Here is a 23,424-nt window from a genome sequence, read left to right as displayed (position 1 = left end):
TATCTGGACAAGAATCCGGATGGGTATCATTGTGAGAGTCATTTCATTCGAGATTTCCCCAAATTGAGATAAACTTAGGAGATTGATGCTTTCACACCCCCTTTGTCTCAGACCACACCCCTGTCATGGCTTTAGGTAATTCAGGATAAGAGCCTTGGTCAAACATGGTGCCAATTTTGACGCCACTTGCAACCTCCACTATACTAATGTAGTTTTGATCTGGTGATCTGAAACCTTCATTAGACCTACTACCATTTTAATTCCTCAGTCACCTACATGATTAGCTGTCTGTTTTGCTACTTTAGAGAGTGATGCGCTATGCCAGCCTTAGTGAATGGGCCTCGGGCTATACTATTTTCCCCCGACAGACCAAAAAAAAAAAAAGAAATTTCATTTTCTACTCGAATTTTCAGGACACCAAAGCTGAAGAACTGGCATATACCTGAAAGGTCAGGGAGGGGGTGTGGTCTGAGGCAGAAAGGATGTGGCTGTATGAATCCCCATCTTAGTTGTCTATGCAGAGTGCTTGGCGCCTATTTCATAGCTTAGCTTGAAGAGACGCCTGCTCCTGCTTAGCAATCTCCTTCAAATTCCTCCTTAAGATCTTCCCCGCTGCACTCTTCGGAATCTGATCCACGAATCTCACACCACCTCTCAATTTCTTGTGGTGACTGACTTTCGAGTCCATCCACTTCCTGATCACCTCCGCCGTGGTTGGCGACTCTCTCACACTATGCGATAGAACGATGTACGCACGAGGGACTTCAGTATGATCTTGGTCTACACCTATCACCGCAACATCCGCGACAGTTGGATGGGAAATCAAAAGTCCCTCGAGCTCTGTGATCGCCATTAGATACGTCTCGTTTAGATAAGAGGTGGACTCACCAGCCGGAGCAACCTGGAATCCCTTGTACTTAATAAGCTCCTTCACTCGGTCCGTGATATAGAAATTGTGCCGACTATCATGATATCCAACATCACCCGTCTTAAAATATCCATCCGAAGTGAAAGCATTGCGAGTTCCTTCTTCATTATTCAAATACCCTTTGAAGATACTTGGTCCCTTAAGACAAAGCTCCCCATCCTGCCCCGTCGGTACCTCTCCACCATCAGGCGATAGGTATTTAGCAGAGAGATTAGGCATCAGCTTCCCCACGCTACCGACACTGGTATACCATTCATCCCAAGGCTGGGTATGCGTAATGGGACTAGTTTCACTCAGTCCATAGGCTTGGTTGATCTTAATATTCAGACGCTTGTGGACTGTATCCACCAACTCGCGCGTTAGGGGCGCAGCTCCAGATGTGACCATGCGCAGTGAGCTCAGGTCGTACTTGTCGACGATCGGGTTGTTTGCCAGGTGGACCAGGACCGGCGGGGCAAGGTAAACGAATGTGATTTTCTCGTCTTGGACGGTGCCGAGGAATGTTTCTAGATCGAAGCGCTCCATTGCAATCATTTCGATTCCCCTATACAGCGGTTGGTGAATGAGGCATGTAAGTCCTAGAATTGCTGTTAGATCCCAAAAGGAATTTCCTGGTGGGTGCTGTGACTCACCGTAAATGTGGTAGAAAGGCAGGATCCCGATCAACTTGTCCTTGTGCCAAGAATAGCTCTTGCCCACAGAAGAGGATACCATCAAGACATTTGAGACGATGTTCCGGTGACTTAAAATGACCCCCTTGGGCAGTCCCGTTGTTCCGGATGAATAGACAAGAAACGCGAGGTCGGTGTCAGGATTCAACCTTGCTCGCAGTTGACCATGCGGTGATGTCGCCCGCATAATCTCATCAACATGGCGAAATTGTCCACTAAAATCTCGCTCATCGCCAATTAAGATGATTTGCCCCGGAGAAATACCCGTCTTCCTTGCCGCCGCGGTAACAATGGGTAGAAGTGACTTGAATGTTGCGATCGCTTTAGTGCCATTATCCTTCAATTGAAAGGCTAGCTCATCGACGGAGTAGCTAGGGTTAGCCGGTGACACAATCCCACCTGCGAAGAAGGTACCATATATGACGACAGGCATGTCAATACTGTTCGGGGTAAACAGCGTGATAATATCCCCTTTCTTCCAATCCCATGCTGAGCGCAAGCCTTGTCCAAAGGCAATTGCAGCATCTCGAAGGCCAGAGTACGTGTACTGGCGGTTTGTGATGGCATCGCGATAGATAGCTGGTCAATTTATGAGGTTTTGGTCGGAATGAACCTGTTCATGTCTTGTGTCACTTACTCTTGTCAACGGGGAACTTTTCTTCCCTTTCATTCTCAAACATCAAGCCCCATAGATCGACATCGGGGATGTTGATGTCCGGATAGACTGCCGAGGAAGGCATGTTATGCAGTATGCCGAAAACAGCGCTCCTTCGCGGACGGACTCGTTTCACACTCCTTTTTCCGGGTCGATGTCTGCAGAGGACAGACGTGGAGGGTTCCCCGTGCTCTGGGGTTTCCCCGCATTCCTCGGTTGGCTCGCATATCCCGATTCGGTACTTCCGAGCACCCGAGAATTACCAGCAATGATTAAACATTTACCAGAACTAGCACTAAGCTGGAGTTTGTGCTGCACAAAATTTCCTTCATTTCAAATTCTAGACTATTGAGAGGTTTTTTATTTTTATTTTTTATTTTTTTTCTTAAAAAAAAAAAAAAAAAAAAAAAAAAAAAAAAAAAACAACCTAGCTTTATACAGCAGGCCTCCTATTTGCCCTTCTCGAGGCTCTTCCAGAAATCATCAATAAGTTGTGCAACCTCTGAAACCTTTTGCCTCACAACACCATGTCCAACCTGCGGAACAACCGCAACATTCTGCATGCCGACATCATGCAAATCCTGCACAGAACACAAGGCATCCAACTCCCCAAGAACACATAGATTCGGGATACCTTTCCCCGCAGCCTCCTTAAACGCATCATGTTGATCAAACACCCCACCATCTCGAAAAATAGCCACCACACTCGGTAAATGACCTTCATGATTCTTCATCTGCCAATCACGAACAGCCTCCGCAACAATTTCACCCCTAGCAACCCTCTCTTTCCAATCAGGAGGAACAACCAACTCCCCCCCCCCTCCAGATATTCCAAAATCCACTCCTGCGCCTTCTCCTCCACACCCCTACCACCACGCATATACCCCTTCTGTTCATCAGTAAGCTCTTCCTGACGCAGCAAACCTGCCGGCGCAACCAGAGCCATAGACTTAACGAGCGTCGAACGCAACGCCGTAAAACTCGCAACAGTCGAGCCACCAAAGGAATATCCCACAAAGTGCGCGTCGTCCCAGTTAAGCGTCATAATCAAGGAGTCAATCAACTCGTGGAAGCGCATCGGCCCGAACTCCACAACCGGTGTATCGGAGAGCCCGTGGCCCCACAGGTCAACCAGCACGCAATAGGCATAGGGGAAGCGCGATTGCAGGGCGCTGGCCAGAGGCTGCATCCCGATGGCGGGGGTTTGGACGCCGTGGACAAAAACGATGCGCTCAATTGGGTTGGGGGTGTTTTTCGGGGGGCTGGTTGAAGGTGGGAGCTCGTAGTAAGCTGCTGCGCCCCAGGATGTCTGCATGAATGAGGCGCTGGGTAGCCTTTGGCCGAAGGCTTGGACGAAGGATGCTTCGGATGGCGCGCGGAGGGGCTCTTTCCCGCTCCATGCTTCTCCCTCGAATGGACGCGGGAGTATGAGCGAGGCGGTTGGCATCTTGAAATTCAAGCCCTTTGGTGTTCAGGTATCGATTATTTGTAGAGCACACGGGGATAGGTAATCTCTGGTAATCAGGTTGATCAAATGGAAGTGTCCAGGTGTCGACGGGATTCGATGGAAGTATGGGAAGATGAAGAATAGGGAAGAAGTGATGGCTGAGGCTGATGGTGGATGCGGGTCAATTCACATTGATAAGATAGTCGTCCCTCAACAATTGGACAATGGAGGTTCAAACGGCCGAGTCCGCGATGGGTGGGGCAAACGGGAGCCCCGTCCAGTGTCTCGCAGATAAGTACTAGTTGGACAATTACATTTCCTGGATGCTGCATTACGCTGCGGTAACTGCCATAGGATGTTCACGACTGAAATTATACGAAGTTTGATCCTGGTTCCTTCTTTGAAATGCAATCTCGAATTCACATGCGATGCTTAAGGTAGATTGATATACATGAGCCTACCCCATCCCCAAATGTCTAGAGTTTCAAACCATACCAGCAGCACTATCTGGTACTCACAACTTGGCCTTGCCGCTTTCAATCGCAGACCAACTGTTGTCCTCGAGCTTCTCGTACTTGGTTCCATTCAACCAAAAGAGGCTGTCTCCCGCAGTGTCCTTCCGTGGATCCCACCCCTTCTTGACAAGGTCACCCTTGGCTTGCTTGAAAGTGACACCTGTGGAAACCCTGGATGTGAAGAAGCTTGTTAGTGAGAGATTCTTGGGTCTGCTGCTATGAGAGAGAGAGAGAGAAATCTCACTTTTCAATAAACCGAACGAGGCGAGGGAAGGCGTATGACGGGACACCGCGCTTCTTCAACTCCGGGTAAAGCTTGGAAGCGAGTTCGGTTTCAAATGCCGGGGTATGTTCCTCGAGAGTAATACCGGCTGCACCGGCTTGGCCATCATATCTGGAAGACGTTAGCAAGTGGAATCGAATGACCTAGAGCTTCAAGTCATACCCAGGAAGCTTGACACCATATACAACTGCATCATGAACTCCTTCAATGCGGCAAATGTGATCACGGATCTCGCCGGCACTGACATTCTCACCCTTCCAGCGAAATGTATCACCGACGCGATCCTGGAACCTGATCCAGCCAGACTGATCCTGAACAACCAGATCACCCGTCCGCTGGAAAAGATCGCCCTTCTGGAAGACATCTCTCAGAAGCTTCTTCTCAGTAGCATCATCATTGTGCAAGTATTCTGTCAACAAGTTACGATCACGCACACGACCAATAGCCTCTCCCTCCTCGTCCAGACCAGCCCGAACACAGAACCCAGTCGAAGGATTGCGATACGGCATCTCCGTTTCATTATCATACTTCACGATGAATGTATCATCCTCCAAGAATCGTCGAATCGGACCCGAAAAGCCAACCTTGCCAGCACCCCATACGCCAGGACCATGGTTGTCAAACTTAGCCAGACCTTCAGTCGACCGATAGAATTCGCGGATCTCAGCAACACCAAAGCGGCTCTTGAACTTCTCCCAGATCTCTCCTCGCAAACCATTACCGGATGCCGCGATGCAATTGTGGTCACGGTCGTAAGGGGACGGGGGCGTAGAGAGGAGGTAGCGGCAAAGCTCACCAATGTAGAGGATGCGGGTTGCGCGGGAATCGTGAACATCTTTCCAAAACTGCGAGGCAGAGAACTTGCGTCGCAGACAGAGGGTACCGGCGTTGCCCACTGAGTAGCACAGGCCAGTGAAGAAGGCGGTGCCGTGGAAAAGAGGGAGAGAAGAGTAGGTACGGAGAGGGTAGTATTTGGCGCGGTTGTTGACATCAGCAGACAGAGGGGTGGAGGTGATCATTGCCAGCATGTTTCGGACTGCACATGCCTTAGGCTTTCCTGTCGTCCCGGATGTGTATATCAAAGCAGTGAGGTCTTTCGGCGTGCGTTTCGCTGGGGTCAGCCCGGCTGGGGAGAATTGTTGCAATTCGGTTGATGTTATGAGCTCCACTGATCCGGAGGAAACGCCCTCGAAGGAGGAGATGTTGAAGGTGAAGTGTGGCAATTCAGCACAGACATGTTGGGCGATATCTGGTGTTGAAATGATGGACTTGGAGCCTGACACGTTGAGGCAGTGGATAAATGTGTCGTCTTCTCCTTGTTAGCGTGTTTCATGAAATGTCTTCAGTTGTTGCCACGTACCACGCAGGTTGGTGTTGACCATAGCAGCCACCGCGCCCAGCTTTGACAATGCGTACAGCACGACAACCATCTCGGGCGAATTAGTCGTGAAGACGCCAATCATATCTCCATTCTGGACACCGCGTGTTTGTAGCAACGCTGCAAATCGATCAACCACTAAAACATCAGGTCAGCGTCTCAATCCTTGCCAAATGGAAACAAAAGTCTCACACTCCTTCAACTGGCTGTATGACCAGGTCTTATGCTCAAACCACAGTGCATCCTCGGTGCCCTGGCCTTCAACTTCGACAACCCGCTGGAGCAAGTTGTATATCGTGGTAGATTCGCCGAGCTGTCCAAGGCGCTGGCCGAGACGCTGTGCAAAGGCACGGTCATTCTTCAAAGTAGTCAAATCGGTGCCAATTGAGAGCTTCGCGTTCAGATAGGCGCCAGTCGCCAACGATAATGCCGACGCCATTGCCACGGTGGGAGCACCGACTTCAGAAAGGAAGTCCATAATGGGAAGCTGGCTCAGCCCAAGTCTTGTGGATCAGCCGCCTATTAAGTTGTACCGGCAAAGGCAATGTAGAGACAAGACAAGAGACTCTAAACCAGCGGGCTTTAAGTGTTGTCAAAGCTGGGGCGAGACCTGCGGAATTAAAGGGCGACCCCACGATGAGGTCAAGACGGAAGCTGGCCAGGCGCGATCTGCCGTTCCTGGCAAGGTTAAATACGGGCTTAAGCTTGTATTCTGCAGCACCGAGGTGGAGAGCACTACCTGTATAGAAGCAACCCCGGTATGTGCGTCGTCTCCCCCGCGATCCGGCGACGGTTGGCGCTTGTCGGCTAAACCCCGGTTTTGACGGCAAAACTCACGTCTCGGACTGTCGAACCTGTGAATAGTCCCGATGAGCTGGTTCAATTGCCTAGGTAGTGACCGGTATATTTCAGGCCTATTTAGATACATTTACCTCGCTGTCTCGTTCTGTCACCGACATCGGTCACCCTGATGCACAATCTATAGTTTTATACCCGTAATTATACGTAGTATCCACCAATCACCCCCCACAACTGGGCAGCCGAGGCCTCAAATTACAGTATGGATACGTCGGGCCCGGCACTTCCACTCGGCTTCCCACGCAAGCTCCAACGGCGACGAGCTCGGCCTGCCTTCGGTCTATTCTTCACAGGTCGAGCCGCGGTCCATTCGCCCCGCGTTTTTTCGCCCCGATCTTTAAAATGTAAAGCTCCGGCCGTGGGGTTTGCTTCTTTTCTCTTTTGCAAAAAGCTTCCCTCCACACCATGTCTTCACCACAGCAAAGGCTATCCTCTGTCGCGAACCAGCTGTCGCCCTCCGGGGTGTCGGCTGCGAAGCAGCGCATTCTTTCCAAGAACCCCGACGATGTGGTATGTCCCTCCCGAGTCGTTTACTCTCCGCTGCAGTGGATTGTATCGGTCAATTAACACTATCCATCACAGGTCATCACCTACCTTGCCAGAACGCCTCTTACCAAGGCTCGTAAGGGCGGATTGAAGGATACCACCGTCGACAACCTGCTGATCTCCCTGCTCACTGTGAGTTGACCTTCTAAGACCGCGACATCCCAAACTCTTATTTTAATTCGAAATAGACCGTGCGCGAAAAATCCAACATCGATCCGAACCTCGTCGAGGATGTCTGCGTGGGCAACTGCCTCTCCCCCGGCGCCGCCTACCTCGCCCGCTCCGCCGTGCTGGCCGCCGGATTCCCTGCGACGGCCGCGACCTCCGTGACGAACCGCTTCTGCTCCTCCGGCCTGCTGGCCATCCAGAACATCGCCAATCAGATCACGGCCGGCTCAATCGACGTGGGTATCGCCGTGGGCGCGGAGAGCATGAGCACCAATGCCGATGGCGGATCCCCCGACATGGCCGAGCGTATCAACCAACACCCCATCGCCTCGCAGAATTACCAGCCCATGGGCCAGACGTCGGAGAACGTGGCGGGTCAGTTCAATATCTCGCGCGAACAACACGACAAATTCGCCGCGGCTAGCTACCAGAAGGCCGAGCGCGCGCAGAAGGCAGGATGGTTCAATGATGAGATTATCCCCATCAAGACTCAGATCAAGGACCCCAAGACCGGCGAGGTCAAGGATGTGGTTGTTGATCGCGATGATGGCATTCGCTACGGCACCACCGCCGAGAGTCTCGGCAAGATCCGCTCGGCTTTCCCCCAGTGGCAGCCCAGCGCGACAACTGGTGGCAATGCCAGTCAGATCACGGACGGTGCTGCGGCGCTGGTTCTGATGAAGCGCTCGCAGGCCGAGAAGCTGGGTCAGCCCATTGTTGGCAAGTTCTGTGGTGCTACTGTCGCCGGTCTGGAGCCGCGCATCATGGGTATCGGTCCCTCCATTGCGATCCCCAAGGTTCTGGGCAAGTTCGGCCTGAGCAAGGATGAGATTGATATCTTCGAGATTAACGAAGCTTTTGCCTCGATGGTAGGTTATTCTTCAGCAATCATTGGTGTCTGAGTGTCTCTGACTGGTTTCCAGGGTGTCTACTGCGTCGGCAAGTTGGGACTGGATGAGTCCAAGGTGAACCCGCGTGGTGGTGCCATGTGAGTCAATCTGCATTCCCCATTTACAGACCGGTGTTAATTTTATTAGTGCTTTCGGTCACCCTCTGGGTGCTACTGGTGCCCGCCAGGTTGTTACCGCTCTGGCGGAACTGCGTCGCCAGGATAAGCGTGTAGCAGTGACATCGATGTGTGTCGGAACCGTAAGTCAACCTGAACATGAATTCCTATCTTTGGCTCTGTATACTAATCCGGTCGCATCTAGGGTATGGGTATGGCCGGCATCTTTGTTTCCGAACACTAGGTCCAGTGAGCCAATAGCCACTTTTTCTATAGTTTTGTACATGCATAGCCCTTGAAGAATCACCTTTATGATTGGATATATACATTGCTACTGATTAGATCTATCGTCATGAAGCTATCCTAGGTGGGGTAAGGTCTGACTACTGCAATGCACCCTGGTGGATGCCCAATTCCAAGGATGTGGCGGAATCGGGATAAACTCGACGTGATGTCGATGATCCGCGCTAGATTTAGGCAGCGAAGATCATCCGAAGGGCATCATGGCATGAACATTACATTGACTTTAGGTTCTACTTTTTCCACCTTCCCATTGCATCTTATCGCCTCATCTAGACCTCTTCCCCGATCTTCTCCGTATTCTTTTGTTCAGCCGGGGAACCAATGCCTTTGCATTCGCCACAGTTTAATGCCTCAAGTATGAGGTGTCTAATCGGGGCTCGGGCAGTCACGGGAATCCGCCCCATCGAGTCGAATCGCGATCGACGCTCTTTTGGTCTCTGCCGATCTCAACTAGCGACATCGATCTGACCACGATTCTATTTACAGGTCTAATTTACAGTAGTTCAATTTCCCCTTTGAACAGTTCATCTTCTGGTCATGTCGGTGCAAGACCCCCCGTTACCCCTGCATAATCGGGCTCCTCCGTGCCGACGCCCCGGGTCGACCGGAGGGCACTGCCCAAACTGTCGCGCAGTCGTACCAAACTCCTGACAGCCAGGGTTTGCCATAAATCCTACGACTCTCCGAACAACTCGGCGTTTCCACGGCTGCAAATTTAATCCGAATCCCTCCCTCTCCGACTCCCCAATGACAGAAAATGGGACCTCGCAGGAGCAAGTATCCGGGGGCAGCAAATGGCAGCCGTGCACCATACTGCAGGCACCGGCGGTCCATAATTCCACTGACTGCCCAATGCGGCCAACTTCAGGAGAAACCAAGGCCATCATTGGCACAAATGTATTTTTGGAACCGATTCCTTTCTCCCTGCCAATCGGGAGTGCGGTTGTGGGAGTCAAGCAAACGTGTCGCACTCCACCGTGACCCCACCGAGTGGCGTCGTTCTAGACTTTGATGCCCTGCAGTGTCGAGGCCTTGCAATTTTTCTATTTCTCCAGGTTCCTTTCCACTCTCTTCTCTGCTTTCTCCCCATATCATCTTCTTTCAATTTTTGAGGACTCCTTCGCTTTCTTCCTCTTCTTTTTTCACGTCCTTCCTTCCTCTATTTTCTTTTCAACCTCCATCTCTTATAGACACTCGCTTGCCACTTCTATCATAATGCAGATGATCCAGATTCTCGCTCTCGCCCTCTCCGTGGCGACGGCCGATGCCGCCTACAAAGGTTTCAACTACGGTGCCACTAAGGCCGATGGCAGCAGCAAGTACCAGGCCGACTTCAAGAAGGACTTCGCCGCCGCCAAGGCCCTCGTGGGCAACTCCGGTTTCTCCAGTGCCCGTCTCTACACCATGATCCAGGGCGGTACCACCAACACTCCCATCGAGGCCATCCCCGCCGCCATCGAGGAGAAGACCACCCTCCTGCTGGGTCTCTGGGCCTCCGGCGGCAACATGGACAACGAGATCGCCGCCCTCAAGTCCGCCATAAGCCAGTACGGTGACGACTTTACCAAGCTGGTCGTCGGTATCTCCGTCGGCAGCGAGGATATGTACCGTAACTCGGTCACTGGCTCCAAGTCCAACGCCGGCCCCGGTGTTGAGCCCGAGGAGCTCGTCTCTTACATCCAGACTGTCCGCTCCACCATCTCCGGCACCAGCCTGAGCGACGCCTCCATTGGTCACGTCGACACCTGGGACTCCTGGACCAACTCTTCCAACTCCGATGTCATCCAGCACCTGGACTGGCTCGGCTTCGACGGCTACCCCTACTTCCAGCTCACCATGGAGAACGGCATTGAGAACGCCAAGTCCCTCTTCGAGGACTCCGTCGAGAAGACCAAGTCCGTCGCCAATGGCAAGGAGGTTTGGATCACTGAGACCGGCTGGCCCGTTAGCGGCCCCCAGGAGGGCGATGCTACTGCCTCCGCCGCCAACGCTAAGCAGTACTGGGACCAGGTCGGCTGCCCGCTCTTCGGCAACACCAACACCTGGTGGTACATGCTCGAGGATGAAGGTGCCAGCCCCAGCTTTGGTGTCGTCAAGAGCGACCTGAGCACCCCCCAGTTCGACCTCTCCTGCTCTAGCTCCAGCTCCAGCTCCTCCAGCGCTGCCGCTGGCTCTAGCTCTACCGCTGCTGCCGGCTCTACCTCCACCGGCAGTGCCACCTCTGACAAGGGTACCTCCAACTCTAACAAGGGTGTCTCCGACTCTGGCTCTTCTGGTTCCTCCGACTCTGGTTCCTCTGGCTCTAGCTCTTCCGGCTCTGCCTCTGGCTCCAGCTCTTCCGGATCTGCCTCTGGTTCCAGCTCAAGTGCCAGCTCCGGCGCTGGCTCAGCCTCCTCTCCTGCCGTGAGCGCTAAGCCCACCTTCCCCGCCCACCGCAACGGCACCCACGTCTCCAGCTTCCAGTCCAGCCGCACCTCCACCCCCTGGCCTCCGCCACCGGCTCTGGCTCCGGCTCTAGCTCTAGCTCTTCCGGCTCCGGCTCCGGCTCTGGCTCTGACTCCGGCTCTAGCTCTGGCTCCGGCTCTAGCTCTGGCTCCTCCTCCGGCTCTGCTGCCTCTTCCTCCTCCACCGCCTTCAACGCTGCTGCCCGTACCTCCGGCACTGGCTCCACCTTCGGTGCCATCGTCGCTGCCGCCGTTCTGGCCATTGCTGTCTAAAAGCATCTCTTTTGGTGTCGAGGAGTGATGGGATTTGGCCCTGGGTTTGGATTCGTGCTTCCGGACGTGGATTCTTGATTGTCTTCATGTGAATATATTCTCTTCTTACATTCGTTTAACTTGTATATTCTTTTAGAACAAAGTTTATTCTGGATAATTTAGATCTACTTTGATAAATTGTGGGTGACTGGCTTGCGTAGGTGTCTGATTGGTTGTCTAAGTCTAGCCTATCACGGGAGTATATAAGGCTGACGTTCCCGAGGCTGCGGGATCACCGGTCGATCATGATCGACGATCCTTTCAGCTGGTACATCAGTGTGCTAAAGTAGCAGCAACCTTGTCAATTCCCCTACACACTGACTAGTGAGTGTGCAGTTAATCTAAGGTCGAATGGTATAAACGCGTGCAAAGCTCCTCGCAATCAGTCTACGCACCACCGTTTACCCGCAGTCCAAACTTAAGCAATCTTTTATTATTTACAATAGTATACATAGTTAATCTCAGATTGAGCCAGAACAGGCACGCTCAAGCCTGAACAGCCTTCAACCGAACTCCCTCCTGAGTAGTCTCCAGCCAAACCTGCATGTTCCTCGACGTATCTTCCATCCCTTTAAGCGTCGGGTTCGGCCTCGCCGCATCAACCTGCAAGTCAGAGCACAAAAGAGCCAAGGGCGATGATTTCCAAATATACTGATTCCGCGTATGAACGATCGTGATAACCAGGAAAATCAAGCTCAGCGCCACCGGACTACCGGGAAGAATCAGCCACAGCCACCGAACATGCACATACGACTGGTCGGTCCAAGCCGTCCCGTTCACGGCAGCGGTGCAGATTTTCGATCGGGCGTTGACGGTTAATGAATCGGCCAGCTATTGGAAGACGGAGTTGATATCGTTGAAGTTGCCGTATGTGCCGTAGAGGACTTCGATTGTATCGGACGAGAAGTCGGGTCTGTTACTCACGAAACGGGAGGCAGAGCCCTTGAGTAGTGGTTGGAGTGAATTGGCCATGGAGATACGACTGAGCCAGTTGACGTCGTATATGCAGTTTTGATTCTCATTGTAAGGCTTCGTGTGCCGGGTGCCATTGGAATAACAGAAATCTGGCGTGAGAGCGATGTTTTTTCCGGCTGCCTTCCATGAATTCGATGAATTGGATGCGGTGGAGACTGCTGTCCGGGTCTCGGTGAAGTGACCTTCGCGGACAGATGCCTGGTAGGTGTCGATGCAGAAGTAGAGGGCGCATTCAGTCGCTGTGACGGCACCGCCGTGTCTGGGCCATCATGGAACCAGGCGATGGGGAGGATTCTGTGAGCAAGTCGGTGATGTTGGCGCATTTGCTGCAGAATCCGAGGGACTGGTAGGGAGGGTATGTGCAGTTGCCCGTCGGGCAGTTCATCATGACAGATTTGCTGTTTTCGCTTTGTGTCTGGAAGATGCCCGAGTAGATGGCGCCGGATGTTCCCAGCGGCACCTTGTTCATTCCCGGGCCGGCACCCTCGCCATAGTCGGTGTAGAGGCTCGAATTGCATACTTGGATGGATGCTTGGCCCGGGGCGCGAATGGAACGTTCTTTGACGGCCATCACTTGCTGGACGAATGGGTCTGTAGCTGCTGCAATGACAAGCACGAGACACCCAAAAGTGACGAGGTGACTATCGCAAGCTGAAGTCAGACAGAATTTCGAAGCAGAACCACCACCATTCAAACTCACCGAGGCATAAAGTGAAATAGAACAACTGCGGCGCCAGCAACACCTCGGGACTGGCTGCGTCCAAAATCGCAAGATCGCTCAGCTTATTGCCGCTGTGGAACCAGGACCATTTCAATTGCGCCAGACATTCGGTGAGCACGAATGCCATGGTTGCCTTCATGACCGTACTGAGCACCGAGACCAACGCGTTGAGCGTAATACCATAGGGCCAGTCGGGCATTGGCCGTCCATCATACTTGAACAGTACCACGATGATAGCGATGAGGAAGGCAATGGAAGTGAGACACCCCAGAATTTCAAAGGCCCAGCTGGAACCCCAGAAGCCGCGTATCTGTGATTGAAGAAGGGCCTGCTCCGCCGAAGACAGCGGTCGCTGTCGCGACTGTTGCTGAGTGTTAATGCCCGTGTCTCCACGCTCGTCCTCCAGCGGGACATATGAGAGCCGGTACTCATCCTTGCCGTGCATCGTCTCAACTGGCACGAGACACCCAGAGACGCGGAGGCTGTGTTGAGCAACACATTGTGGGAGAAAAGGAGACCGGACTGGGGGTGTCTTTCTAACGACAAAAATCGAAAATGGGTAGGGTACGGCACAACCGGATTGACCTGCCCGTGAATTTCCTCATACGACTCTGGCAACTGAAACTAGGGCCAAAAATCGTGGAGGATGGCCGGCTAATTTTGAGGTCGCAGGCAATCCATGCCCAGCGCAGTTTAGCGCCAGGGTCGCGTTATTCGGCGCTGGTCGTCAGAGCCCCACTCTCTTCAGCGCGGTGGGTTTGCGGTTGCGATCTGCAGCTGCCGACTCGGCGCTTCGAGTTCTTCCAACGACAAGCAAATAAGCATCATTTCAAAGTCCCTGGATTTGCCAAACTTGGCTCGCAAGATGCTCAAGCAAGTTGCGAGGAAATGCGAAGTAGCTGCGCTGGCTCGTCGCTGAGGTTGGGTTGGGTCGTGCCCAGGAATATGACGCACCGTTCGATATGATGATTTTGGTGAATGACGTTGGCGTAGTGTAGTGTCAGTTGCGAGGTACCCGGGGTGAGTTTAGCGCCAGAGCTAGCAATCTTGGAAAGCGCCTGAGAGGAACTTACTAGTACATTATTGTAACATTAGGTGTAGCATCCGAGGAAAATATATACGTTTTCAAGTATCCACATTACTAGTGTACTGCAGAATGGTATACTGTAGAAAATGATAGCAGGGCAATCCAGGGTCGCGTCAATGGTGCATCAGTCTCGAAATATATATCGAATCTGATTTCTCCGACTCATGTAAATCGTTGAATATGTGATGTAAGCTACGTCGATACCGATTACAGTATTGCGAAATTTGGTGTGCGAAATACAAATGCGTCTGATAAATCCGCTCGTATCGAATGCACCGATTCGAACCTCGGAAGGAAGTAAAAACAAGAGACTGAATAGGAAGGTTATATGGAAGCTCGATGTGAATTATCTGATAATCTTGAACTCATCACAACATTTTTCTGAGGATCGTAATACTGCTGTTCCGTTCCTGTTCACCTTTTTCTCATTAGAGTCCCCTGCCCTGCGTGAACGGGTTGATAGACTTGAGGAGTTGGCAGTTGGTTGCCTCGTTGAGTGAGCCGATTAAAGCATTCTGGGGCGGCCCACTGATAAACAACTGGAGTCAGGTGGGTCGGCTTCCATTTCAAGCTGCGACATGGTAGTACCTCTGTATTAGAAAAGAGAGAATTTATTGAGACTGCACAAGAACGGTGGAGTCGATACGTACACCTGCCAACTCAAGTACCTACCGGCCAGTCAGCAGGAGTGAGTAACATCCCGGCTGCAGGTACAGCGAGGCGCAGGCCGATCCATGCCCCAAACGACAAGCTCACGTGATCCGTCGTCATCAAGTGACTCCCGCCTCAACCTGCATCTCCAAACTCCAACCGCCCTGTTCCCTGCGTCACCTACCAGTCTGAGTTCCAAGGGTACTCAGATCCTCAAATAATCATCCTCGATCGACTGCTTCGTTATTTACCGACATAGCAGAACCCCCACCGCCGCCATGAAGTTCTTATCAGTCTTGACCCTGCTTCTCGCTTCTCCGCTCGTTTCAGCGGCCTCGTTCCCCTCTATCTTCGATCCTACCCAGGCAACGCTCGCCACTCAGGACGACAAGGAGCTCGATGTTCCTGGACAAAACCCCCTGAAGTACTGCGTGGACCCGGCTGGCCAGATCCTGACGATCAAGTCGGTCGACTTGTCGCCCAATCCTCCTGCAGCGTATGTTAACCGACCGATATTCGCTCTACCGTAAATTCATATCGGAGGGGCTTGTCGCTAACTCTTTACTTTTGTTTCTGAACAGGGGCCAGACACTTACTATCAACGCTAGCGGTACTCTGTCCGAGACTGTGGACAAGGGCGCCAAGGTGGCTTTGACGGTCAAATGGGGCCTCATCACTCTGATTAGCCAAGAAGTCGACCTGTGCGATCAGATCAAGAACGTCGATCTGGAATGTCCTTTGAACAAGGGTGAAATGACCCTGAAGAAGGATGGTGCAGCTGCCAAAGGCAATCCCAAAGGTAAGTGGCTGCAAGGCATAGGCTCGGATTTACACAAAACGCTAAACTAACACGCGCTCTACAGGGCAGCTACTCAGTCCTCGCGGATGTCTACACCAAGGACCAGAAGAAGGTTACTTGCTTGAAGGCCGACAACATCCAGTTCTAGAGCTCGTCTGACTGGCCTTTTCGGGGTTCTGTCTTGCATCCACACTCAGGTGGCTTCGTCTGTTTGATCAATTACTAGAGCATTATCGACACCCCTGATTTTTGCCTCACCACTCGTCCATTGCAGATACGCTCCCGCCTACGTCTTGTTACGAATATTGCCCTCATTATCTCGTTTTTGTGTTTTCCAAGCCCTCGTACTATCTGTTAAGATATCACCCTGCTCTCGTTTCTGTTACTTTGCATCTTTGTTATCGTCATTGTCAATGTTGGATGCGATCTAGACTCTTGTAGCAGAGGCTATGGTCTAATATACTATATCATTACCAAACGAATACGATATTTCGGTTTGCTAATCATTGACCAACTGGGACAAGTATGTAGATCGGGACACGGATAGATTGAGGTTGTATATGAATATTCCAGGCACGTTGGGTATCTTCCCTCTAGAATTCTGGTCTCCCCCTCCAGTCTCAGCCTGTGCGGCTCATAGCGAAGCCCGAAACAGATGATAATGACGGAATATTTTAACAGGAAGCAAAGACATCGAAAGACATGTAACCAGACACCTCTCGGCGACCAAGCGCAAAAGATCGAACAAAACACCGGGTGCACTTCACTAATTTACTCGCCAAACAGCCGGCGGACGCGCTTAAGGACACTGTCCTTCTCGGGATCGTAGGGGTGGTCTTTGCTGGGGATTTCGAGGACGGCGGGGAAAGGGTCGGTAAAGGTGTCCACGCTGTGACGGATGCGCTCGGCGATCTAAAGAAGGAGGTTAATGGGAAATTCCGACTCCAAATGGAAGATGAAGATTGCGACTGACATGTTGGTTGATCAAGACGACAGCAATGTCCTTCCTCTCCTGGGTAAAGCTCTGGAAGGTCCGCTCAATCTCCGATGTTTCGGTCTTGGAATCGACGACGAGGAAGTTGCGTTGGGCATCAGGAGGGTTAGTGACATGCTGTTGAAAGACGGAAATGTCAGTATGCATGCCATAGTAAGTGACCGAGAATCATGGGAGGGGGTGAAACATACTCCAATACCAGCGAGAAGGAGACCTGTCACAGAGCTAGAAATCATAGATCAGTACCGGTAAGACAAGATGAGGGTATCGCATATTTTGACTGAGGAAGATCTTACTCTTCGTCACCAATGACTGCGAGGAATTGCCGGTCCTGGAATGAACGGCAGTTAGCGACGCTATCGGAGGGGTTGCTCGAGGTACCATGTGTCAAGTACCTTATAGGTCGCGGCAGACGCCATGGTGTTTGAGGATGTGAGAGAAAAGCGAGATCAGGGCCAAGCAGACAGAGCCGTCGAAGTTGCAGGTGCAGCAGAGATCTAGCGCAGACTCTCGTCGGTCGAAGCTCAGACCGGTGAAGTTGTCCGCTGATCGCCGCAATCGCGGAGGAGCTGGCCATCCGACCCACTTACGTAAGCCAATGTGATGCAATTTTGTTTACTTCAATGTTCATTGTTCCGTTACTCTGTCCTCCACAGCTCCCGTGCCCGCTGCATGTTGTTCGTTTGCCATCTTGCGTAAGGCAAAGCTGCTGAGGAACAGCTTCTGTCCCATACAGCATTTTTCCCTCCACCACTATGCCGGCGCGTCTCGTCCGTCGCCGCCCGCTCGGGGAGCGTCTTCAAAGCTGGCTGAACCCATGGGACCTTTGGCTGTGGATATCGGAGGAAATTGAAGGAAATGACTGGGATCAGCTGGAGAAAGACTGGGGTCTACTGATCGGAATCACTCTGAACGTGGTGTTCCTAGTGGCTCGCGCAAATGCCCGATCAAGCGGCAGGATCGCTATAGACGATGTTTTTGGGGAGGATGAGGGCGTGCCCTGGCTCAGCTGGCTGGTAAGTTGCATATTCACTAACTTCTATATGTGGAGATGCTTCAGTGAACTGACAGTACTTTTCAAGGCATCGTCCGTGGTCACTATCCTCTTTGGTTTTTCGCTCGTAAATGCTTTCTACACGTTCTATCGCAAACGACACTACCGCATGTTCGAGACGCCCATCGACAAAGCCCCGGCCAGCTCTTCTGCACACCGCGTGCGAGTAGACTCAAGTCCAATGACCGCCTCCCCACTTCGATATTTGGCCAGCGTGATTTCTTCTGAATCCGCCCAGTCGCGAGCACACCCCGATGCGGAGAGGGATGTATGGGAGGTCGCAATGTGGGATCCTCTGCCCATGAGTATTCGGCTGCTCTGCATGTTCAGCCCGGGACATGTCCTAGTTTACATGCTGTTCTTGCCCACCCAACTTTCCGACCCTCGACCCAGTGTGACGATCGTCACCACCATATTCTTGACAGCCCTCCTATCCGGTCAGATGTCTATGCTCTCTTCCGCATACAAACAGCAGGCGAAGGACTCGACCCTAGTGCACAAGGAGGTCCTGAAGGAGTACGACACCAAGTATGTTCATCCGCGCACTCAGCCATTGATGAGAGACGTTGGCACGCAGTTTGCAGGTGGAGATGCGAGTCAGTCCAGTACAGATGCGCAAAACAAAGTCGATGTATACACCCCGACATTCATCATCAACAGGGGCTTCAAGACCAGTCCCAACCCGAATTATGTCAGTCACGTTGATCCAGACGGACTCTCTCCCCGGCGCCCTACAGCGTCGGGTACCCCAAGCACTTCAATATTCCAATCTCGCCCACCACTACATACCCCCATCGTGTCCCGTGATGGATCGCCCTTGGTACGCACAGCGGGAACGAGCATGCGTCAGCCACAATTTCGACCCCCTTCTACTAACACAGGTGATGGTGGTAGCCTCGGGGTGTATTCGCACGCTAATTCTCCTTTGAGGAAATCGGCTTCAACCGCGTTTGACCGCCGTCTACAAAGAGATGGTGATTTTTTCTACCGAGAGCAGGGCACAAGTCCTCTAAAGAAACCCTCTAGTCCACTCAAGAGAATAAGTGTACCAGGGTCCAGTACTCCATCTACGAGTGGAGTCAATAGACCCAGTAACCTGGGCACCCGTCGAGAAACGGGCAGTGGTCGTTTCTAAAACGAATCAACGAATCATTATCATTATCATTATCATCCTCATCGGGAATATTTTTCCATGATATCATGTCGCTTTCAGAAACTCTTTCAAACCATATGTACAATAGTCAATCAAGGTCCATGCGTTCGATCACAGCAAGAAACTCGATGTGCCCTTCATACTGAAGTGCATGCTTAATTTGCTCTAAAGTGGATGGAGCATGGGCTTCGAGAAAACCGCCACGCTGGGGAATGTAAAGGCCTTCTGGATAACCAACTTCCAGCGCAGCCAATCAATCTGTACCCCAACCTCATCTTCCAGGGTTCGGGGTGGATCGCGCGGCGTTGGGAGTTGGAGTGACCGTCGCGTGGGTCGTACTTTCTCCATCTTCTGATATCTAACCCGCACGTTTCCTCTCACGAACACCAGCACCGCAGTACCTTCTACCTTCCACTATGATGGAATCTCAGATTGATGAGGAACTCGCGATCGGTCGGCCCGTCATACCAGATGGCGGCGGGTTCTGCCCCAGGCATTCCGTCGCGGGGGCTGGCATTCTTCATGGCGGATAGCATACCATTCCTACCAACGAGAACACCATATTCTTACGCGTTTAGAGCGCGCTCTCCCTGACCTCTGGACCGGGCTAGATGGCCCCGCGGATCTTCTTGCTCTGTCAGTTGTCCAGTCCTAGTGAAATTCAAACACATCCGCTACTCCTCTACTCTCCACACTTCTCCCTATACGACCAAGACAAGAGCACAGAAACACTCCTTTTTTGACGGTATGGGCCCGGCCAAGTCTCAACCGTGGCTCCAGAGACGACTCTACTAGTCACCTCTTCTCCCTGCCCATCATGGAGACCGAAACCCGAGTCGAATTACCGGACGGACACCTTGTAAACCTCTCACCACGACCCCATAACCCCGGCCAATATCAGGCATACCGAGCAGACTACGCGACGGAGCTCTCTGCTGGCTCTCCCTCCCGATACAATTTCCCGACCAGTACCCCCGACGTCTCGGGCTCTCGACACCCCGAAGACAATATGTTCCAGAGGGCAAAAGCAACCAAGCTTCCTGTCCCGAAGACTCTCAGTGAGAAGAGTAGGGACCAGCGGAACCAAACACCCAGTCCGACTGGAATTCCTAAGCCATCGCCTACAGGCCTTTCTACCGGCGGCTCAGGTGGCCCTCCGACTCAATCAGGTGACCGAAACCGAGAGCACTGCTGGAGGAAGCTACGAGACCGATTTGAAAAAGAGTCCCCGTTGACACAACGGTCCTCGTATATACGATCAAGAAATAGCGACCAAAATGGTTCTCCAAATCAGCAAAATGCCCGACAATCAAACAGAGACCGACCAGTCAACCAAGGGGGTCGAACTGGAATTCCGAGTTCACAAAGCAACAGAGGCACTGCTCCAAGTGGACGCAATGATCTCTCGATCAATCTGGATACAAAAAGGCAATGGAACAAACGGACAGATGATTCCCCGCAAAAGTCGGAAAGGTCTGACACGACGTCTGATTCGAGCCCTCATTCACATCCTTCTGTATCGCCTATCACGCCAGACGATTCCATGACCGACTGGGAAGACCGATTCGTCGTCCATATGCCGTCTGCTAAAGAGCCCAACCCGCCAACCATGACTGCCCAGCAAATTGCGGAGTATCAGAGAAAGATCGAGCGCAAGCGTTGCGAGGGTCGTCGAGGTCGAGTCTCCGACACAAGTGCAGCTCCGAGCTCGCGAAATGCATCAGCAGAAAGAGAGAGTCCAATAGATCGCAGTTCAGAGCCACACCCGCGCTCACAGTCACGACCGGGTCACAAAACCGAAACCTTCATGACCTATACCGGCCAGCAACCTCAACCTCAATCCAAGTCACCATCAGAGAAAGATCAAACACCACAACAACCGAAAGCAGCCCCAGCGCAAAACTCCCAAGCCAATGCTATACAAAACAACTATTACAGCCCAGAAGAGATTGGGAAGAACCGGATCAGCACAATATGGGAGGAGTCTTCTCCTTCCAAACCCAAGGACAAGCGCACATCGAAGAATGATGGCTCTTTTTTAGGGTGCAAGGAGATCAATGGTCCCGGCACCAAGAACCCAGACGAGATTCTTCTTTTCGCATCTGGCCCAGAATCCGTCGAAAATCTTCAACCTCGTCCTCTGGCAGTTGGCGGAAAGAAGAAACCAAAAGACGACTCCAAACGGATGGCTGTGTATCAGGCGGTACAGAAACCGGCGGAGACGAGCAATTTTCTTCACGAAGAATGGGCCGAAATTTCTCAGAATTCGAAGCATGTCCAATGCTCGAAGCAGTCACCCAAGACCCTGTGCCAGGACCCGAATTGCTCGGATCAGGAAATTCCACGACCAGAGTCCCAGGGGTCGAGCAAAGAGAACGCTCATCCGACGGAGAGTTCCGAGAAGTCCAACGAGAAGCCCGGCGACGAACGAAGCGAGGACGATGTGTTCATTATCACACCCACTGTCACGCGAACATTGATCCCTACCTCGGAGAGCAAGTCCGCCGCTCAAAAAATATCAGGCTTGCGACGTCCCGGTGGCACTGGCCAGTCGGGCACCGGCGAGGCCGTGAAGGCCGTTCGAGCAAAGCCTCAGGTCGTCTCTACACCTTCTGGGCTGCGACCAGCCGGAGGAGCCTCGCAAGCCAAATCGACCAAGCTCTCGCTGACATCCTCCAAAACGACTCCCCTCAGCAACATCCCCAAACCGAAGGACTCTCCCAACGCGAAAGACACCACCACGCCAAAAGACACTCCACCAAAGGAGACTCCGCCCAAGGAACAAGGCGAGCAAGAAAAAGGCGGCAGTCAAGCCGCGAGTTCTATCCGTGGCTTCATCCGTACCTCCGGGCTGGGAAAACCCAGCGGGATGACGAGGTCTCCCACCGACAGCCTCGCTTCTATTCTACGCAACGGCACCGAGTCTTTGCGAAACCGAGCAGAGTCCTTCCGTAATGGCAATGGCTCCCTGTACTTCAGCAGTCGCAAGGGCTCACCCGTTTCACAAACCTCCGGGCCGTCGAGAGACAATTCAGAATCATCACGATCTGAAAGATCCTTCAGGTCTGCCTTGTCTTCGGTCAAGGATACTCCACCATCCTCGACGAAGCCATCGCCGATCAAACGGAATTCTCCAACCACGAAGCGTGTCTCAATTGACAGAGCGCCTCGGGAGATGACTCCTCCACGTGAAAATACAACCCCGCGGGAGAAGACGCCTTCGGCAGAGAAGTCTCCTACGGCCGAAGAGAAACGCATCGCCGCGGAGAAGCAGGCTCGAGCAGAGAGACTCGAAAAATTCAAGGAAGAGGCGCGCTCTCGACGAGCGACAAAAATGGCCGCTGCAGACGAAGAGAAGTTGACCGATCAAGCTGTCGATGAGATCGCTGAACTCGACGGACATCAGGTTACTGGTTCTAAATCCAAGGGCCACCTTCACTCCAACATCACAAACGTCTGTGATGACCTTCGTGAAGGTCTCCACCCAAGGGATAAAGTCGACTCCGGTCAGGGATCTAACGCCTTGGCTCTATCAATGGTCTTTGAAATTATTGTGATGGCCATCACTCACATGCACAGGGCTGTCCACCAAGGGACGGACAGCCAATACGCAAAAGTCCTGATCAACAACGTTCTGAACATGGCCCGCCATTGCTACCGTGTCTTCAGCCGTGTCTTCAAGGTCATCTCGCAGTACCAGGCAACGGGAACCTGGCCCAAAGCCAAGAATGACAGGGCCATCAGCCGATTCTTGATGGAGCTCCTCCAGGCCGTTCTCTATCTCTTCGTCCTGGGATTCGGCGCGCTGGTAGTCGGACGTGCAGCGAGCTATGTCCTCCTAGTTGGAAGTTGGATTATTTGGTTTGCTAAACCATTTGCCTGGGCAGTGCAGGGCATCGGCCGTGCTCTGGTGATGTGATAATTGCTGCCTCCTGTCTTCCAGCGTGGCTCCATCATTCATACATTCATTTTTAGTTTTAGCGACAGTCTTCGAAGGCTGATATCATTCCTTCTGGCGTCCGGGTGGTTTACTGTGTTTCTGTTTAATGATGTGGAAATTGGGTGCGATTCGCATGCGTGAAAGGCGATTTCCATTCGTTGCTCTTGTCTTATTCCTCTCATTCTATCACCTATTCTTATATACGCACAATCCATCCCATTCTCTCAAGTGATTCATTGTAGATTAATTCACGTAGTATATGAAGGCCAAGTTAGTGAATACTTAGCAATCAATTCGACGTGTACTTTGAAACTACATTTCGCAGCCAAGAGTTCTAGAAGCATTGAGAGCCTCCCGTATTCAATTTTCAGAGCGACCAAGTATTGGATCGTGCAAAAGATCTAGTTTTGTAAAGGCAGCACTTTTCCCTGGTGAGCAAATTCTATCCGGACCATGAGAGGTCCTTTGCATTAGACAGTTTGAAGCAAAAAGCGATAACCCCGAACGGGCACCGAGCATCAGATTAAGTTCAAGAA

At 52.2% G+C, this 23,424-nt stretch overlaps 10 protein-coding genes across 10 annotated transcripts; 5 read left to right on the top strand and 5 right to left on the bottom strand.

The window, feature by feature from the left end:
* Positions 1–538: 538 nt before the first annotated feature.
* N7532_000611 (acyl--CoA ligase) lies at positions 539–2,339 on the bottom strand (the record flags this gene model as incomplete). The annotated part of the gene is made up of 3 exons (XM_056613115.1): positions 539–1,506; positions 1,561–2,178; positions 2,237–2,339. 3 exons carry the CDS (start codon positions 2,337–2,339, stop codon positions 539–541), a joined length of 1,689 nt encoding a protein of 562 aa, XP_056480339.1.
* Positions 2,340–2,703: 364 nt separating this feature from the next.
* Positions 2,704–3,701, bottom strand: N7532_000610 (alpha/beta fold hydrolase; the record flags this gene model as incomplete). Its single annotated transcript, XM_056613114.1, has 2 exons — positions 2,704–3,038; positions 3,125–3,701. 2 exons carry the CDS (start codon positions 3,699–3,701, stop codon positions 2,704–2,706), a joined length of 912 nt encoding a protein of 303 aa, XP_056480338.1.
* A 514-nt stretch (positions 3,702–4,215) lies between these two features.
* N7532_000609 (putative bifunctional fatty acid transporter/acyl-CoA synthetase (FAT1)) lies at positions 4,216–6,355 on the bottom strand (the record flags this gene model as incomplete). The annotated part of the gene is made up of 5 exons (XM_056613113.1): positions 4,216–4,387; positions 4,461–4,610; positions 4,662–5,808; positions 5,860–6,015; positions 6,070–6,355. The coding sequence occupies 5 exons, from the start codon at positions 6,353–6,355 to the stop codon at positions 4,216–4,218; spliced, it is 1,911 nt and encodes a 636-aa protein (XP_056480337.1).
* Positions 6,356–7,140: 785 nt separating this feature from the next.
* Positions 7,141–8,699, top strand: N7532_000608 (putative peroxisomal 3-ketoacyl-coA thiolase (Kat1); the record flags this gene model as incomplete). Its single annotated transcript, XM_056613112.1, has 6 exons — positions 7,141–7,245; positions 7,318–7,413; positions 7,470–8,318; positions 8,373–8,437; positions 8,487–8,598; positions 8,661–8,699. The coding sequence occupies 6 exons, from the start codon at positions 7,141–7,143 to the stop codon at positions 8,697–8,699; spliced, it is 1,266 nt and encodes a 421-aa protein (XP_056480336.1).
* Positions 8,700–9,973: 1,274 nt separating this feature from the next.
* bgt2 (GPI-anchored beta-1,3-endoglucanase EglC) lies at positions 9,974–11,503 on the top strand (the record flags this gene model as incomplete). Its single annotated transcript, XM_056613111.1, has 2 exons — positions 9,974–10,988; positions 11,328–11,503. 2 exons carry the CDS (start codon positions 9,974–9,976, stop codon positions 11,501–11,503), a joined length of 1,191 nt encoding a protein of 396 aa, XP_056480335.1.
* Positions 11,504–12,345: 842 nt separating this feature from the next.
* Positions 12,346–13,655, bottom strand: N7532_000606 (DUF3176 domain-containing protein; the record flags this gene model as incomplete). Its single annotated transcript, XM_056613110.1, has 3 exons — positions 12,346–12,728; positions 12,766–13,140; positions 13,190–13,655. The coding sequence occupies 3 exons, from the start codon at positions 13,653–13,655 to the stop codon at positions 12,346–12,348; spliced, it is 1,224 nt and encodes a 407-aa protein (XP_056480334.1).
* A 1,571-nt stretch (positions 13,656–15,226) lies between these two features.
* Positions 15,227–15,895, top strand: N7532_000605 (ML domain-containing protein; the record flags this gene model as incomplete). Its single annotated transcript, XM_056613109.1, has 3 exons — positions 15,227–15,444; positions 15,530–15,747; positions 15,825–15,895. The coding sequence occupies 3 exons, from the start codon at positions 15,227–15,229 to the stop codon at positions 15,893–15,895; spliced, it is 507 nt and encodes a 168-aa protein (XP_056480333.1).
* Positions 15,896–16,518: 623 nt separating this feature from the next.
* Positions 16,519–17,160, bottom strand: N7532_000604 (H(+)-transporting V1 sector ATPase subunit F; the record flags this gene model as incomplete). The annotated part of the gene is made up of 5 exons (XM_056613108.1): positions 16,519–16,659; positions 16,721–16,858; positions 16,933–16,966; positions 17,038–17,072; positions 17,137–17,160. The coding sequence occupies 5 exons, from the start codon at positions 17,158–17,160 to the stop codon at positions 16,519–16,521; spliced, it is 372 nt and encodes a 123-aa protein (XP_056480332.1).
* A 336-nt stretch (positions 17,161–17,496) lies between these two features.
* Positions 17,497–18,930, top strand: N7532_000603 (Nur1/Mug154 family protein; the record flags this gene model as incomplete). Its single annotated transcript, XM_056613107.1, has 1 exon — positions 17,497–18,930. The coding sequence occupies one exon, from the start codon at positions 17,497–17,499 to the stop codon at positions 18,928–18,930; it is 1,434 nt and encodes a 477-aa protein (XP_056480331.1).
* An 835-nt stretch (positions 18,931–19,765) lies between these two features.
* On the top strand, positions 19,766–22,867 carry N7532_000602 (putative NTP binding protein; the record flags this gene model as incomplete). The annotated part of the gene is made up of 1 exon (XM_056613106.1): positions 19,766–22,867. The coding sequence occupies one exon, from the start codon at positions 19,766–19,768 to the stop codon at positions 22,865–22,867; it is 3,102 nt and encodes a 1,033-aa protein (XP_056480330.1).
* Between the last annotated feature and the right edge of the window lie 557 nt (positions 22,868–23,424).

The sequence above is a fragment of the Penicillium argentinense genome, assembly GCF_028826775.1.
Source record: "Penicillium argentinense strain IBT 30761 chromosome Unknown utg000001l_segment0_segment0, whole genome shotgun sequence".
NCBI classification, from domain to species: domain Eukaryota; kingdom Fungi; phylum Ascomycota; class Eurotiomycetes; order Eurotiales; family Aspergillaceae; genus Penicillium; species Penicillium argentinense.
The sequence above is the reverse complement of the archived record's forward strand: the minus strand, read 5'-3'. Positions and strand labels throughout refer to the sequence as shown.